The sequence below is a fragment of the Macaca thibetana genome, chromosome 13 (assembly GCF_024542745.1).
Source record: "Macaca thibetana thibetana isolate TM-01 chromosome 13, ASM2454274v1, whole genome shotgun sequence".
Taxonomy (NCBI): Eukaryota; Metazoa; Chordata; class Mammalia; order Primates; family Cercopithecidae; genus Macaca; species Macaca thibetana.
In genome coordinates, this window is record NC_065590.1 from 6270037 (window position 1) to 6289233 (window position 19197).

The 19197-nt window shown below is 40.4% G+C and overlaps 1 protein-coding gene across 1 annotated transcript in view; it reads left to right on the forward strand.

Moving 5' to 3' along the window:
* SLC9A4 (solute carrier family 9 member A4) overlaps positions 1-19197 on the forward strand; it is a 61069-nt gene that overhangs the window by 20115 nt on the left and 21757 nt on the right. Inside the window, exons 3-7 of the mRNA XM_050754257.1 lie at positions 9085-9344; positions 10891-11108; positions 13704-13906; positions 14469-14555; positions 17765-17835. Coding sequence (XP_050610214.1) covers positions 9085-9344; positions 10891-11108; positions 13704-13906; positions 14469-14555; positions 17765-17835 — 839 coding nt within the window. The remainder of the gene's footprint in view (positions 1-9084; positions 9345-10890; positions 11109-13703; positions 13907-14468; positions 14556-17764; positions 17836-19197) is intronic.

A 19197-nucleotide genomic window follows, 5' to 3' on the forward strand; every position in this document is an offset into this window, starting at 1 on the left:
TGGCTAGGAGGTTTGGTGATCACAACAAAATGCAATTAATTATTATTAGGGCCTCAGCTATCAGTGTCAAATGAATCCATAAGATTTAATATTATGACTACAAAGAGGTTTCTTACTTTGGTTCTTAAGGACAGTTAAAAGTCAGTACATTTAATTAACTGACATGGCTATAAGGTTGCTTTATTTTATATGAAGTAGTATAATGTTAGCCAAAGTATACTGTAAAAAGTTAAGGATGTTACTGTAGAGCACCACTAAATATAATGCAAAAAATTTGATCAGTAGATAAAATTAAAATAGAATTCTAAAAAGTATTCAATAGATAAAAATGAATGCAGGAAAGGACAATAAACCAGGAGTGAAGGAGGGGAAAAGAAAAAATATTGTAATATGGTAGATCTAAATCTAACCATAACAATGTTGCATCGACTGTTAATGGACTAACCACTCCAATTAAAAGCCAGAGATTAATAGAACTGATTATAAAGCAGGGCCCAAATATATTCTATTTATAAGAAATGCAATTTAATTATAAAGACATAAATGAGGTGAGAGTAAATGGATGCAAAAAGATAAACCAAGCAAACAATAAGCATAAGAATGTTGATTTGGCTACATTAATATCAGTTAAAAGACATAATGATAGAAAGTATTAGAAAGTTAAAGAGGGATCTATCATAATGATAAAAAAAAGCTGACTAATCAAGAATACCTAAAAATTGTACCTGTATATGCACCTAATAATAGTGCAACAAAATACATGCATTAAAAATTGACAAATTGAAAGGCAGAAAATGACAATTCCATAATTTTAGTAAGAGATTCTAATACCTTTCTCTTAGGAAATGATACTAAAATCAAGTAAAATATCATCAACAAGGCATGGAGAATCTGAATATTATCAACCACCTTGCCCTAATCCCTATTCATAGAATATTGTGCCCAACTACTGCAAACTCACCATTCTTTTCAAGTGCTTATGGTATGCTTAATAAAAACGACCATACATTCGACAACTAAAGAAGCCTCAATAACTTTAGAAGCCTCGATGCCACATAGAGTATATTTTTTGTTCACAACAGAATTAAAAATAAATTTAAAATATCTAGGAAATTCTTAATATTTGGAAATTAAACAACACACTTCTAGATGTTTCATGTTTCAAGAAAGAAAATAACATTTTAGATATCTTTTAAATAACATTTAAAAGTACCCCAAAACAGAAATACTTCCAACTGATTTTAACAAAGATATGCTAGATCCTTTCACTGAATATTATAGAACATTACTGACAGGAATTAGAAGACCTAAATAATATCATATTCATTAATGGAAGAGTCAACATTTTTAAAGTATCGGTTTTCTCCCATTTTATCTATAGATTCAATAAAAGCCAATCAAAATCCCAGAAAACATTTTAGTAGAAATTGACAAAGCTGATGCTAAAACTTTGTTTGGAAATGTGAATGACTTAGACTACACGAAACAATGTTTAAAACTAAAAAACAAAGCTAAAAGACTTATGTGATGACTTACTATAATGCCATGATAATAATAATAATTCTACACAAATTACAATATTAATTAAAGAATAGAGATATAGACTATGAAAGAGACTGGAGAGTTTAGAAATAGACTTACATATACATGGTCAATTAATTTTTGGCAAAAGAACCAAGGCAATTCAATGGAAGGCAGTCTATTCAACAAATGGTGCTGAAAAAATCTGGTATCCATGTGGAAAACATGAAAATCACCCCTAACCTGAAGCTATATTTAAAAATTAGCACAAGATGTATCATAGATGAAATGGAAAAGGTATAATTATAAATGTCCTGGAAGAAAACATGGAAGTAAATCTTTATGACTATAGAAACAAAGACTTTTTGACCTTGGAGTAGTCAAAAGACAGGAAAAGCACAAATCAAAACACACATAAAAAAGAAAAAGCGGCCGGGCGCGGTGGCTCAAGCCTGTAATCCCAGCACTTTGGGAGGCCGAGGCGGGTGGATCACGAGGTCAGGAGATCGAGACTATCCTGGCTAACATGGTGAAACCCCGTCTCTACTAAAAATACAAAAAACTAGCCGGGCGTGGTGGTGGGCGCCTGTAGTCTCAGCTACTTGGGAGGCTGAGGTGGGAGAATGGCGTGAACCCGAGAGGCGGAGCTTGCAGTGAGCCGAGATCACGCCACTGCACTCCAGCCTGGGAGACACAGCGAGACTCCGTCTCAAAAAAAAAAAAAAAAAAAAAAAAAGAAAAAGCAATGAATTGGATTTTATGAAAAGAAAAAGAAATGCTCTTCAAAATGCACAATCAGAAAAGCAAGCTACATATGAAAGAAAACATTCACTATACATGCATTTCACAAAAGACATAGAGAATATGCAAATAATGTTAAATAATTTTAGTTCTCAATAAGGCTATAAACAGCTCAATTAAAAATAGGAACAAGATTTGAGCAGATACACCATAAAAGATGATATATTTGTGGCCAGTAAGCACATGGAAATATGCACAACATAATTAGTAATCAGGGAAATGCAAATTAAATCACAGTGAAATGCCACCCAGCCATTCGAATTACTAGAATAAAAAAACCTGACAATATCAAGTGTTGACGAGGATATGGAGCAACTGGAAATCTCACACATTTCTGGTGGTGTTCTGCAGTAGACAGTGTTTGTCCAAGTCTACCCCAAAAGTCCAAGGAAGCTGAGAGGCAGATAAAAGAGATGGATATACCTAGTTTTTTTAGAAATAAACATTTAACGGAGACTTAGGAACAGAAGCTATGCTTGTGTCTTCAGCAGTGGTGAGACGATACGGTGGAGCCCGTGCCATTAACCCCCAGACCCAGGGCTTATATACCATAGAGAAGGAATGTGTAGAACAATTGTAGGGAAAGGCAAGAATGTTGTATAAATCTGTCTATAGGCAGAATTTATGGACAAAGTTGTTTGGGCTTACTGTACTTACTTTACTTACTGTAAATCAAGGGTATATGCTTTTACAAAAAGAACAGTGGATAAAATTTACAGTATATGCTTTTACAAAAAGAACAGTGGATAAAACAGAAATCTTAGAGGCAACATGGTGGATTAGCATCTAAGATGAGGTTGCTTTAGGCTCCACAGGTGGGTATATAAAATGATATGATGACTTTGTTTTTATTCTTTCTAATTTTGAGAGAGAGTCTCACCATGTTGCCCAGGCTGGAGTGCAGTAGCATGATCTCTGCTCACCTGCTCACTGCAATATCCTTCTCCCAGATTCAAGGGATTGTCGGGTCTCAGCCTCCTGAGTAGCTGGAATTACAGGCACATGCCATCACACCCAGCTGATTTTTGTATTTTTAGTAGAGACAAGTTTCACCATGTTAGCCAGGCTGGTCTTGAACTCCTGGCTTCAAGTGATCCACCTGCCTCAGCGCCTCAGCCTCCCAAAGTTCTGGGATTACAGGCATGAGCCACCATGTCTGGCCTGATATTATGACTTTGAAAACAATTTGGCAGTTTCTTAAAACTTTCACATGTCTACCATACTACCTAGCCATTGTACTCCTAGGTACATATGCAAGAGAAATGACAACATAGGTCTACAAAAAAGGCTTGTACATGAATGTTCATAGTAGCAACATTCAAACAGCCAAAAACTTGGGGGTGGGGAGTGGACAAGTATTCATTAACAGGTAAATAGGTAAATAAATGAAGAAAATATGCCATAACCAGATAATAGAATACTACTCAGGTATAAAAAGGAAGGGACCACTAATATCTGCAACAACTTGGGTAACTCTCAAAAACATCATGCTGAGTTAAATAAGCCAGAAAAAAAGGGTTCATAATTTGTTATTCAACTTATATAAAATGTAAATTAATCTACTATGACAATAATAAATTAGAGATTTCCTGGGGCAGGGTCAGAGAGAAGGATGGACTTCAAATGAATGAGGAACTTTTCAGGGTTCATGGAATTGTTCTATATCTTGACTATGGCGATGGCTTTATGGGTGTCCACAATGTCCAGTATTCATTCATTTTAGATGCAGTTTATCATATGTAAGTCTTCCCTCAATAAAGTTAACAAGAAAAAAAAAATGTCAGCACATTTGGGATTGACTCTTCCCCTCTGCTGAGCCCTGGTCGAAGGACTAATGTTTTTAGTCATTGTGTGAGTCTCTGCATGTTAAAATGGCTTTGCAAACTTTTACAGTGGCATCAGCTACAGGACCATCACTATTATAATGTTGGAAGGCTTGGAGAATCTTGTGTTAAAGGTAACACAAAAGGATCGTTTGCTGAGACAATGAGTGAAGAGGGAAAATCTAACCTTGTTCTCCATGGGGCTGTGGACATGTTTGAGATTTAGCATTGGCTGAGCTTTTCCCTTCAGTGTATAAAAGATACACACACATTATTGTGACTTGAAATGAACCCAAAGAAAATCTTTTGCAACTATAATGTTACCCAGAGCCTGGTAATTTGAAAGGTAAGAACTGTTTTTCGTGCAGTAGTAAGGATTGTGATTGTAAATGCAGTCTTCTTAATTATATGTACTACTTTAGCTTCTGAAACTGCCATGGCATCTTCCTGGCAGGGCACACTGGTGTCCAAAGACAAGGCTGGTCCAATTGCCTTTCCCAGGCCATTGGAACAGTCTGGGTAGCTACTAATAATCTAACAAGCTATGTAAAAGAATTTTAGTTTATGGCAACAATATTCAAATCTTTGAGTCTCGGTCATGTTCTCTGAGTTTCCTTTGGATTTGAGAGTCAAATAAACAGTCAGGTTCCACTTAACCTCATTCAGATTTTCCTTGTCTGGGATTGTGGGGAGTGTGTGACTCCTCATTGTGGCTTCACTCCTTTCAGTGTGAGCTCAACTCCAACAGTGCAATACCCAGGCCTTCTAAGACCCATATGTGGCAGAAAGTGAAGTTGGACTAAACAAACTCACTGAGTCGAGACACAACCACTAAGATTCTTTTGGATTCATTCAAAATCATAAGTCACATTTTGTTTCAAATACTCAGCCCAGGTTTTCTTAAAGCATGGCTTCAGTTTGTTTAAATAAAATAGACCAGGATTTTAACAGTTTTGTAAAGTATGATTGATACACAAACAGACCGATAGATGTTGTCCAGGTCCGTCATGGATTAGACACTCAGAGTGCATTAAACGTATAGGAGTTTTACTAGAGAAACTTCTGTGAGGGAAAATGGGGAAGAAGCCCAGGGGGATGGGAGAGCCCTCAGGTCACAGTGCAGAGTGATTCCAGGGGAAGGAGAGAGGGAGGGACAGAAGCTGGATGGGACTGTTTTTACTGCATTTCTTAGAGACTTTATCAAGCTCATCAGGAACCGCAGACTAAAACACATATCCAAGGAGTCCTTTTCCTTCCAGAAAGGGGCCTATCTCAGTGTCCCTGCTAAGCTCCGGCCTTAGCTGAGAATGGCAGATGGGAATCCCTGCAGTTAGAGATCTGAGGGGCTCCGACTGCCCCAGATAGAGAGGTGGATGATAGACAGCAGATGGATAGATGATAGATAGATAGATAGATAGATAGATAGATAGATAGGCAGATAGACAGATAGATAGATAGACAGACAGATAGAATTAGAAAATACATATCTGTAGTAGTTTTCTCTAGGAGGGATTGTGGGACATTTGTGGGGCTTTTCCTTTTTTTTTTTTTTTTTGTTTTCTGGACATTTCTACACTTTATCATGTATATTCTTAACCAAATTCAGTTTAAGATTTCTGCAAGTCTTTCTCTTTTTAAGTAATTCCTTTCCTAATATCAGAAAATCACAATGGCCATGCTATGTGTGTGTGTCTGTGTGTTTGTTGCATGTGTCTGTTGCTTGTGTGTCTGTTGTGTGTCTGTTGTATGTGTGTGTCTATTGTGTGTGTGTCTGTATGCTGTGTGTATACTTGCTTGGACCCATTGGCACCAAGCTTTCTGATTCTTCATCTTCCTCAGCTTCCTCTCCTCCCAGAAAATACACTAGAAACTTATCTTTGAGGGAAGACGGCAAGCCTATTATAACCTTCTGCCCACATTCCCTTATCTAACCGTGCTTATTGGCTACTGGTTACTTACTACATTGAGCAGTGAGCACTAATCCATACACTCAATCCCTGCATCCTAGGCTCTCTTAAGAAACGTGATTGAACCATTTGGGGAATAAGCCACAGTTTAAGACCTTGTAAAATTCAAAATAAAATTATCTGTGCTCTGAGAGATTTATAACAAAAACTTCTAGTCTGTAATACAAGTTAATTTCACAGCATGGTCATTTTGTTTATAAAAGCTGCACTGGGTGAAATAGTGTCCCCTCAAAGATCCATGCCCACCTGGAACCTCAGGATGGGACCCTAATTGGAAACAGTGTCTTTACAGTTATCCTTACTGAAGGTGAGCTCACACTGGACTACGGTGGACCCTAATCCAATGCCTGGTGTCCTTATAAGAAGGTGATATGACACAGAGGAGACACACAGAGAAGAGCAGGTGAAGATGCAGGCAGGGACTGGAGTGATGCACTCACAAACCTAGGAACAGTGAGGACTGCTGGCAGACACCAGAAGAAGCACACTGCCATGCCTGGCTAATTTTTTGTATTTCAGTAGAGATGGGGTTTCACTGTGTTGCCCAGGTTGGTCTCGAACTCCTGAGCTCAGGCAATCTGCCCGCCTTGGCCCCAAAAAGTGCTAGGATTACAGGTGTGAGCCACGGTGTCCTGCCTAATTTTTTGTATTTTTAGTAGAGATGGGTTTTCACCATGTTGGCAAGGCTAGTCTCGAACTTCTGACCTCAGGTGATTCACATGTCTTGGCCTCCCAAAGTGCTGGGATTACAGGCATGAGCCACCACCCCTGGCCAAAAACAACAATCTTTTATCATGAAGGTGATATTAGAGGGAATCAGTAGAGGTCGGGCTTACAGATGACCTGGAGTGGCCAGGACTAGGAAAGGGGCTGGAGGAGGAATGAATTCCTGTAGGCTGCAGACCACAGCAAGGGGTCAGTGTTTACACAATGCAGTGTGCGGTTCTGGTGAGTCCTGAGGATGAAGCCAAAGCCAGAACCCAAAGCCAGAACCCAAAGGCTGTCAGGCCACACTGGATATCAGTGGTGACACCGAGTGTCCCTGTAAGGAAGATGATTCCCATCTTGGAAAGATCAGAGTCAAGCAGAAGGCCTGGGCGAGTCTGGCAAGGTGCAGCATGGGGGTCCACAGCCAGAGGGGACATGAGAGCCGACTGTGAAGGTGAGGGGGCATCTTCAGTTCTAGAAGGTCCATGCAGTCCATCTGTGCCTCTGAAGCACGCAGAATACCATCATGGCCACGATTTCCTTGAGTTTTAGCTTCTGCCCTCTGCTCTGATTTTTTGCAATTTTCCTGGCGTAGATAGAGGCTCAGAGGCATGTACTGTGGTTTCGCAGGACTCTTCAGGGGCTGATATTCCCAAAGGTCTTCATTTCTGCAGAGATCTTCGTTCAGCTCTTCTCTGTGTCTCATTACCTGTACACCTGCTGCCGCTTTGCAGGAGCTAGATCATAGTTCTGGGCTGTGGAGAGGCATGAAACAGTGATAAGTAGATCCCTGCAGCTTCAAAATAACGTTGAAATAAATAGAGAAATAATGGGAAAATTCAGAGAGTGTGTCACATAGGCTAGAGTCGTTTGGGGGATTTGATGAAATGATGTGTATGGAGGGAATAACAGTCTAGGTGCAATCAGGTAAGATACACCACATGATAGGTTAAATAAAAAATGTGAATGCATTATAAAATGTATTAACTATAATAAAGGCATAACTATAAGATATAAGGAAACTCTCTATGTACCCTAGGGCTGAGGGAGGGCACCCAAGGAAGGACACGCTTGGGAGGGGTTCACCTCTTACTGGAAAAGGTGTGGACTGGCCACTGGGTAGCAGAGAAGTTGGCTGCTTTAGCCAGACTGGAGCTGGTCTGGAGTTGCTGAGCAAGCAATCGACCACCCTCTGGAAGGCAGGCAGGGCCAGACATCAGTCAGCAATCCCTGTGCGGGGCTGCAGTGGGAGCCTGCGCTTGGAAGATGGCAGAGAATCTTCAAAAGAGCAGGCTGCATCCGGGAGGGGGAGAAGGCTCTCAGAGCGTGGGCTGCTGGGAGCGCTGGGCCACAGACATGTTGCACATGGGCTATGCCGGGGTTTTTTGCAGACAGGTTATGGCCAGGCCGAAGCTGTAGGGTTGCAGAGGGATCACTTTCAGGACCTGTGGCTCAGGCAGGATCCGCTGGAGTTCCTCACACCCACATGGCTGACTCTCCCCACAGGCCCCAGAAAAACTGCAGGAAGGCCCTTCCGCCTGCACCTGAATGTCCTTTCTTTCTTTTTTTTTTATTTTTTGAGACGGAGTCTCGCCCTGTCGCCCAGGCTGGAGTGCAGTGGCGCGATCTCGGCTCACTGCAAGCTCCGCCTCCCGGGTTCACGCCATTCTCCTGCCTCAGCCTCCCGAGTAGCTGGGACTACAGGCGCCGCCACCTCGCCCGGCTAATTTTTTTGTATTTTCAGTAGAGACGGGGGTTCACTGTGTTAGCCAGGATGGTCTCGATATCCTGACCTCGTGATCTGCCCGCTTCGGCCTCTCAAAGTGTTGGGATTACAGGTGTGAGCCACCGCGCCCGGCCCTGAATGTCCTTTCCAGGCCCTCTACGGACAGAGCTTAACTAGGTGCTCACTTTAAAGAAAAAAATGCTTAAAGGAATTCCACTGTCTATTATAGAACACAAACGGAACGGTACATTTGGAGTTTAGAGGCAATAAATTAACTGCCACTGAAAGCTTAGCAAAGAGACCAGCATGTAGTAGGGGCTCAGTGATTGCAAGTTGTGAGTATTACACTTTTTATTCAGTGAAACCGAATACATCTAAATTATTGGGAATACAGTTAAAAGGCAGTCATCTTAGTATTTTTTGTTGTGTAATTTATTTTTGTGTATTACTCAACTAGACACAAAGCTGAGAATCTGCATGCAAAGTATTCCTAGTTTCTGTTCATAATTCATATTTATTTTCTCTCCTTTTTGTCTAGGTCTTATACAATATGTTAATTGCCTTTACAAAGATGCATAAATTTGAAGACATAGAACCTGTCGACATTTTGGCTGGATGTGCCCGATTCGTCATTGTGGGGCTTGGAGGGGTATTGTTTGGCGTCGTTTTTGGATTTATCTCTGCGTTTATCACACGCTTCACTCAGAATATCTCTGCAATTGAGCCACTCATCGTCTTCATGTTCAGCTATTTGTCTTACTTAGCTGCTGAAACCCTCTATCTCTCGGGCATCCTGGCGTGAGTACAAACCAAGGATCAAGTCACATAGTAATAGAAAGAAAGTTTAGGACCCCATCAGGTGAACCGGGCAGCTGGGAAAGACTTGACTAATGACGCTAACCCTCCCAGGTGTTGCAGGATTTAGGCGCTTCTAAACTTTTATAAAACCTGATTCAGGTTCTTTGTCAAACGAACATTCTCCCCAATGTTTGCCTTCGTCGTTGTCTTCTTGTGATTTGTCTGAAGAAAGCATAGCAATTATCACTTCAATTTAGAAGGCTCAGGAAAGCTGGTACAGAGAAGATCTGGGGAAACTTATTCTCATCTCAGTAGTGTGTTTTTTCCTTGAAAAGTGTTTTTTTGTTTTTGTTTTTGTTTTGAGACGGAGTCTCTCTCTGTCACCTAGGCTGGAGTGCAGTGGCGCGATCTCTGCTCACTGCGAGTTCCGCCTCCCGGGTTCACGCCATTCTCCTGCCTCAACCTCCTGAGTAGCTGGGACTACAGGTGCCCGCCACCATGCCCGGCTAATGTTTTTGTATTTTTAGTGGAGACGGGGTTTCACTGTGTTAGCCAGGATGGTCTTGATCTCCGACTTTGTGATCCACTCACCTTGGCCTCCCAAAGTGGAAAAGTTAATTTTAAAGTTGAAAAGAGGCATGCCTGAAGGACTGCCGTTCCTGGGCTCTGCCTTCCTCTGTGCCCCTCCAACCACATCATGCAGCCATGGCTCTTCATTGTGGGATGAAACTAGGCAGGTGGGATCAGACTAGAAATCTACATTTCTTGGCTCTAATGAAAATATTTTTGAAATGTGTATCCTTATGTCCTTGTATCCTTGAGATGTTTATCTTTGAATGAGGCTTCTCAGCATGGCTTATTATATCTGGTCATGTTGTTTTCTCTATGGCATTATCTTTCTTTCCAGCTATTCAGGCTGATACATTTAATTTTATTGTAGAGAAATACCTCTTTCAATTAAATGTGATAGTGTAAACTCCAGGCGTCTGTCACTTTCCCACCTGGAAAATGACCAAAACTTCTAAGACAAGGCAAGCTTTTTTCTTTTTCCCATACTTGCTTAATGGCTCTCGAGCAGAAATATTTGAAATAAAGCCAATGAAAGAGAACCTTGCATTGCTTTAGAAGTTTTGATCATTTATGGTTGGGTTGGAGGAAATGAGAACCTTGCTGAATTATTCTGTTATTTTGGTTTAAGGCAGAGTAAAGTAGAGTGTGAGTTGGGACTGAAAACTCTTCATGAAGAGGGCAAGAGAGAAGCATTCCGCATTGGGTGTGCCCATGGGAATTACGTGTCCTTTTATTTCACCGTGCCACGCCCACCTTCCCACCACATTTGGCTTTACCTTGTAAAGATCCCTTAGGGAGGGAAAAGAGGGAGAAAGACGATCTGTGGACAATCTGCAGCCACAGAAGGGAATAAGGGAGATATTCCTGCATCAACAAGGGCTTCATGCATCTGTGGCGTCGCCTGTGGGGAGGGCGTTTTGTGGAGGGGGAAAACCTCATAGATTTTCTCTGAGACTCGACTCTGCTCCTTTTATAGAATCACAGCCTGCGCGGTAACAATGAAAAAGTACGTGGAAGAAAACGTGTCCCAGACGTCATACACGACCATCAAGTACTTCATGAAGATGCTGAGCAGTGTCAGCGAGACCTTGATCTTCATCTTCATGGGCGTGTCCACCGTGGGCAAGAATCATGAGTGGAACTGGGCCTTCGTCTGCTTCACCCTGGCCTTCTGCCAAATCTGGAGAGCCATCAGTAAGAGACAGCCGGACCCCAGAGTCTCTGGTCCTGCTGCATTTCAGTTCTTTGATTCCCTTCTGCAATGTAAAAACTAGAGGACTGAGTAGATGCTCACTGGTTTTACCGGTTAGGGTAGACTAGGCACCTGGTTGTGAGCAGGAATCTTTCCTGTTTGTTCCCTCAGTCAGCTCAAAGTAATTAGTGGCTGATCAGGTTCTGCACTGAAGCAAGGTCGGGGCAAGGAGTATTTTATTTAATTGAAGAAAGAACTTTCACAACTACCTATTTAAATACAATTCAGTCAATGGAAAATACATGTGTGTTACTTTTATTTGGAGTTGCACCAATGTTTTTGGTTTCTAAGACCAACATATCCCTTGCTCTTCACTTCTTTGCAGATTTGTATCCTCTCGCACCTTACATCAGATATGGATTATAAACTGTGGGCATTTATTTACACTTTCACTATAGGATAAGTGAGATCTCACAAATTGTATTCCATGGAAGACAAATAGTGATAGAAAATATCCCCCTAAACAGTATAGGTGGTTTTATTTGAGGGTTGAGTGCATGAATGCGTGATGTATAGCAAACAAAAAAATCAGGAAGTGAATATTTTTAAAAGAGCTTTGTATTAATTAGTAAGAACAACTTTAGAGTGTAACTGGCATCACACCTGTAAAATGTAACTAATCTTTTAAAATGAGAACTAGTGGTTGATGATTTATCTTGTACATTTATTTTTCAGGAGCCAGAAAAGAACATTAAGCACTGACATACAATATATGTGTTGCCTTTTGATTACAAGCAAGTCTATTTTTAAGTGACTCGACTAATATTTGAAGCGTTATGTTAAATGACTTTGATCCATATTTTCAAGCCAATTACTCAAAGAGAAATTAGGCGAAATGGCTGAGAACCTATCTTGAACAAATTAATTCCAAATTCATTTAGGATGGGTTTTAGGCTCTAGAGGAGATTAACAAGAATAGAGAAATATGAAAATATCTATAAGTAACTCTGAATATATATGTTTTGAGCTCCTTGTGGGAGAATAGAGGAAGCTGTGATGCAAGTTTATTATCTCAAATCACTAGTCTTATTACGAACCAGTGTTTGATCTTGGACAGACATTTAACTGTTCAAAATCATCTTCCTCAACCACAGAATGATGGATTTGAACAAATTTCTTAGTTCTCTTTCAGTTCTAATACTCTGGGAATCTACAGGGGAGGAGAGCGAATGCCCAGGGGAAGTAAAATTACAGAGCTTTAGCCCAGCCAACAAGAAAAGAAACTAACTAGAAGAGGAGGATATATATTGCAGGAACGTCGACATTGTTAATCCTTCATGATCCAGATCAACCCCATACTCTTACAGTTGAGGAAATTGATGGAAAAACCACCAAAACAGTGACAAAATTGGCCACATCACAGCAATTGACAAAGCCAGGTGTTAGAATTCTGTTCTCCCCCTCATAGCCTGTTCTCTTCCTACCCTGACTCATCACAGCTAATAGTAGTTCACACTCATGAAGGCTTGTTACATAAAAGGCTGCATCTTACGTTATTTATGGATGCTAAATTTATTTAATCCTTACGTTCACATTCTGAGAGAAAAACTATGACTACCCCATCAAGCAGATGAGGAGTCTGAGGACATGAAATGGTTAAGAACCTCACTCAAGGTCACATGACTGGCATGGAGAGGATCGAGGACAAACACAACAATATTTTTAAAAAAGTAAATTTGCTTATCTTTTGCACTATCCATGCGCCTATTATCAAAGAATGCTTGCTGGCAAGTCTGTGTGACAAGAAGTACATAGGATGTGGAGAGTTTTATTCTACTAAGTGAAACTCTTCTTTGATTTATCAGAGCTTTAGTGAAAAGACCTTTCCCACCAGGCACCACTGCATTGGTGGTACCTAGGTTATGTGAGCCACTTGGGGATGAAAATCAATGTGGTAGAAAACTCCTCTATGTTTCCAGCAAGCTCTTCCACTCTAAACCTTCTGTTTAAGAAGCTCACTGGCAGTAAGAAGCACCCACTCACCCCCTAACCTTTGCCAACTTCCTTCCTTGTTTGCAATGAACCTCAAGAGGGACAAGCCAACAATAAAGGATTTGATTGTAGAGACCATAGTCTCTAAGAGGACCCCTCTCATTTTTAAATTACAGGCCTCCTTTGGATACTTAATGAGAATATGAGATGATAAGAATGCGTTTATCCCCCCTACCCACTCAACAATACCCTTGATTTGACTAGGTTTGAAAGGCAGGACAAAAATTATGAATATAGATTAGAAAAATATATACCTTACATTAGAAAAATCAAGATGTTATTAATTTAAACACACTAATGCAGACACATACACACAACACATGCCAGGAAACTGTAGCGAAGATTCCCACTTCAAGTGCTACTGTCTCACAACTAACAAAGTGAAAAGCCATAAAAGATACTCTACCTGGGATAGACAATCATGGATGTATGATGGAATTAGGCTGCATTGTTTGCAGGGCACGCACACACAACCTCAGTTCACTAGCTCTGTATCTCTGCTCGTTCATGATCCTCTGCTCTAATACATATTTCCCCCTTTCTAGGCGTATTTGCTCTCTTCTATATCAGTAACCAGTTTCGGACTTTCCCCTTCTCCATCAAGGACCAGTGCATCATTTTCTACAGTGGTGTTCGAGGAGCCGGAAGTTTTTCACTTGCATTTTTGCTTCCTCTGTCTCTTTTTCCTAGGAAGAAAATGTTCGTCACTGCTACTCTAGTAGTTATATACTTTACTGTATTTATTCAGGTGAGTAGATTTCCCTTATATTTAAAATAGATTATTTCAGGACAACGTAGTAAATTAGTAAAATACAAATAAAGGCATTTTATCTGATTTTCAGATCTGCACTCAATACCCAAACTAAATTTCCAGAGATTTCTAGATCATGTTTGTGACCATCCTTTAACTTCTGAAATATATTGCCTTTTAATCAATACAGCATATTAAGAAAAAGATTCCTGAGTAACAGGTGACTAATAGCTACTCTATATTTCTGAAAAAGAGATTCCAATTAGTACTAGGTAGCATACGTTTTTGTTTTAGTGGGAGTTAGCTCTTAATGAACCAATGAACGTTTATTTTAATGGGTGAAACCAAATTCCTATATTAAAATACAAACAATGTATCTATTTTTATTGCAGTACTTAAAAGAACGAAGACCTGAAGTGAACATTGGAGCATTTATTCTGTAATAGCTATACCAAAACATATAGATTGGACATTCTAATGGTTTTGTTAATAAATTTTCTCTCTCTAGTGACAGTGTTCAACACAGCAGAACCCTTTTATTTTGCTATTTCTGATCTAGGGAATCACAATTGGCCCTCTGGTCAGGTACCTGGATGTTAAAAAAACCAATAAAAAAGAATCCATCAATGAAGAGCTTCATATTCGTGTAAGTTATCTCATAGTCACAATAAATAGATTAATAAGACATTTCCCCTTTGTTACCATGAGACGTGTGCACACGTCACTAGACTTCCTCTTTCCTCCCCCACTCTACCAAGGCTGACTGTATAAGTTTCCTATGGCTGCTGTAGGAAATTGCCACAAACTTAGTGATTAAAATAAGGCAGATTTATTGTCTTACAGTTCTGGAGGTCAGAAGTTCAAAATCCAGGTGTTACAGGGCTGTGCTCCTTTCTGGAGGCCCTGGGGAGAATCTGTTTCCTCACCTCCCACAGCTTCCAAAGGCTGCCTGCGTTCCTTGGCCCATGGCCCCTTCCATCTTCAGAGCCTGCAGTGGCTGCATCCCTCCAACAATGATCCTTCTGCCTCCCTCTTCCACATTGAAGGAGCTTTATGATCCCACTGCATCCACATGGATAATTCAGGAGATTGTCTCCAGCTTAAGGTCAGCTGATTAGCAACCTTAAGTCCATCTGCCACTTAATACTCCTTTAAACTAAACTACCATATTCACAAGTTCTGGGGATTAAGACATGGATATCTTTGCAAGGTCATTGTTCTCCCTACCACAGTCTGCCGTCTGTGTCCCAAAGATTCATATCTGTTCCACATGCAAAATACCTTCCTTCTATCCTAGCACCCCAAAAGTCTCAATACACTGCATCATCAATTCAAAATCCAAAATATCATCTGAATCTTATCAGGTCAAAAATCCCAAATCTCATTATCTCCATCATCTAGAGCAGGGCTCAGTGAGGCTCTGGGTATAATCTATTCTGAGGCTCAGTTTCTCTTCATCTATGAATTTGTTGAACTCAAGAAACAAGTTATCTGCTCTTAAAATATATGGTAGGACACTCGTTGAATAACAGTTATGGCTATTGCCTTTCGAAAAGCTGGGGAGATAATGAAAGAAAAAAAGGAGTCATCGATACCAAGCAAACTTCAATGTTTCCTGGGCAAGCTTTGTTTGGTTTCAAGGGCTGGGAATCCCCTAATCCCTTGCAACTCTTTGTTCCACCCTCTGAGTTCTCAACTTCACCCTCTGAATCATACTTCCTTTGTTTACAAAGGTAGCATAAGTTTGCAGCTGAGTAACTTTATCAGTCTATTTCTTGCTTATAGAATTGTGGGGGTCTGACATATTTCTTTCATTTCCTCCTCTTTTTTGTCCAAGCTGGTGGTGTTTCCATCAGGGCTCAACAGAGAAGCAGAGCCAGTAGGATGGATGGACAGAGATAGAGATAGAGACAGAGACAGAGACAGAGATAGAAATAGAGATAGAGATACAGATAGAGATGAGATAGGAAGAGATTTGTTGTAAGGAATTGTTTTTCAGTATTGTTGGGACTGGCTAGGAAAGCCCAGAATCCATGGGACAGGTCATCGAAAAGAGCTACTGTCTACAAGTAGGATTTTTTTCTTCATCAGGGAAGCCTGGGGCCTGTTCTTAAGCCCTTTCAACTGATTGAATCAGATTATCTGGGTCATCTCCCTTACGTAAGACAACTGATTATGACTTCAATCAGATCTACAAAATACATTTACAGCAACATCTAGAGTACTGTTTGATTGAATAACCGGGGAGTTGCCTGGCTAAATTGATACCTCAAAATACTATCACAGTGACTAACATTCAAAATTGTCCTGCTTGTTTCTAAAGTCACAGTTCCAATGAAATATGGGGTCCTCTGCCTTTTTTGAACTCTTACTATAGGAGGGGCAAAGGGTGCTACTTCTTTTGTAAACATGGCTGAGTGGCAGATTTTAGTGAAAACATCCCAGGCTAGCAAAGATGAATATGACATTGAGCATGGTTTCTACCTGTTTGTTTAAGTTCAGCACAACATTGAAGGGATACCACTGTGTATAGCTCCAAGGAATAGAAATGAGAACTAATGTCTGAAGGGTTATAGGTGGAGACTTCAAGTCAGTTAATGAAAGAGCGTTCTGACAATCATTTCCTGATTGGCACACCTGAAGCTGAAGTGGATGTGTCTAACCAGTGATTGGGAACATGTGGCATCGTTGCTGTACATGAGATTCAAGCTTTGAGGAGATAGTTGAACCTGAAAAATGTTAGGTTTCTTCTATCCCTGAGAGTTCACCATTTTAATACTAGAGAAACTGATGAATGATGAAGTCTTCCAAAATCTACCCTAAAGTTCATAGTCAAAGTGACATAGGAAATTTGGTTATTTAAATTCCAGGAAATCCTAATGAAAAATTTTCAAGGCCATTTGAAAATAATTAACAGATAAGGATAAGTAGTGACTGTTTTGAAATATGTCCAACCTTAAACTGATCATAGATTTTTGTCTCTATCTTTGCCTCCAATGATTTATTATTTTGACAAATTAGAAAATCTGCCTAAGTCCATGGCACTTGGATATTTCATTCTTCTCTCATTTATTTTTCTTTTCCTCAAAAAAGTTGTAATTTTTGGTAGAAAGTAGTGAATCAATTATTTAATAATTAATTTAATATTTGAATCTGTTTTTCAAGACAAAATTCAGAAGCCAGTATAGACTTCAATAATTTCAAATTTAAAGTATTTGGAGACTAATTTCATAATTATTTTGAAGACTGCACTTTTTCCTAAATTTCCATAAACAATTTTGGATAAAACAAATGCAATATAATTTGCTTGAGTGGTGAAATGTAAGTACTTAGATCAAACAAGCATATAAAAATAAGGAATATAGATATTTTGTTATTATATGTTATAGTATAATATTTATAGAATTATATTTTCAGAAATTGTATTATGGGATAGCAGTGTGTTCTTTTCTTTTGCAATGAAATTAAAAGTAACAGTTATTACAATTATTTAATAATATCTTAAATATGATATATTTTATTATTATTAATTATCCTCCAAATGATTTCAGTAATGAGACATTTCCTAGATCATTCTAGAAAAGTATTATCCAAAACAAATGCCAGGTTCCCGGTTTTCATTACATATTATGTGAATTATCAAGAAACTTATCTACCGAGTCTTTAAACCACAAAACAAAGTTGAAATTACTGTGAAAGGCATCAAATGTTTTATTACACGAACACAGTGATAGAAAGTCAGATATGCTCCAGAAAATTAAAGCCTCCTTTGTTTTTTAAGGTGTCTTAGCTGTCCTGTGTGTCTTTCAGAGTTCGCGTTTCTCCAGCAATCATTTTCTTGTGTTTGTTTGGCAGCTGATGGATCACTTAAAGGCTGGAATCGAAGACGTGTGTGGGCACTGGAGTCACTACCAAGTGAGAGACAAGTAAGGAGGCCGAGGGTTTCACTCCCTGGCAAAGGATACGGGTGGCATGGGTAACTTCTAAAGGTTCCATTGGAAGCTGGGCATAAAACCAGAGAGAATTCAGGGAATGGAGACCAAGAAGATAAGGTGCTCCAGAGCCATCCCCTACAGGAAGCAGTTGAAATTCCAGGGCATGCTAAGCCTGGAAAATAAAGAGTTGTCAGGTGGAAGACGCGGTAAAGTCGGTGTAGGTTGTTCCAGAGAGAACTAGTACAGCTAATGAGTAGAAATTAGAAAAGTAATATTTACGTTAAAAACAAGGACAAGCTTCCCAAGGATAAGATCAGCTCTACCACGGAATGGCCAGCTTGGAAAAGGAGTTTGGAAAGGGAGTTTGGTGCCTCCTTAGGAATCCTGGCAAGGGATTCCTCCATTGTGGGGAAGGCCATGGTGGAAGATCTTTAAGATTCTCAAATATGGTAATTCTTTTTTTAAATGCCCAAATCCCTCTTCTCCACCATATCTCACCTTTCAGAATGTATTGTTTTACTGGATTTCGTTTCCAGTTCAGGAGGAAGGTTGCGGCTGGAGTGAGTAGCTGGCAGCTCACTGAGGATGGGGCTCTGAGAAGCTCTCACTCTTGGGCGCAGGCAAGGAAAAGAAAGTGCGGAAGGAGATTGAGAAGAAGTGGTCAGAGAGCCTGACAGGGAAGCAGGAGCGAGTCAGGCAGTGGAGGGCACACAGGGAGGACCGGGCACGTCAGGAGACACAAGCATCCAGGATGGGAAGGATGAAGGCAGCCTCTGGAGTTGAACAGGACAAGGTCAAGGCGATCTCAGTGAAGGAAAGTCAGGGAGGGTGTTATGGTTGGGGAGGTGATTACCGTGGGCTGAGAATACACAGGAGCCATGGCTTCTCATGAGGGCAGAAAACTAGAAGACAGAAGATTGACCCAGTCGGAATAAGAGGAGGCCTGGTCTGAGCCGAGCTCAGACAGCAAAGCTCAGGAAGCCAGCCCCTGACCCTGGAGGGGCTGAGCTGACAGAGCTCATGGACCAGGAAACCAATTGCCAGATAATAAACCAGCAGCCCGGGAAGCTATGTTCCCCTCTGGAAAATAAAGCAGGCGGGCAAACTACTCTTTGAATGTAAAATGATTGAAAGTGTTGAAAATTCCAACTCCAAACAAATGGCTGACTCTGAAGGCACCATATGCAAAGCGCAGCTCGCTCGAATGGGCCGGCCAGAGGTTCCTTACAATAGTCAGCGGCCATCAGTCTCGCCTATTCACAGTCTCCATCATTCAGGCTATTGGGACATATGTAGGGTTTTTTTCTTCCCCTTAATTGGTAGGATTCAAAATGATCTGCAGCATAATGGGGC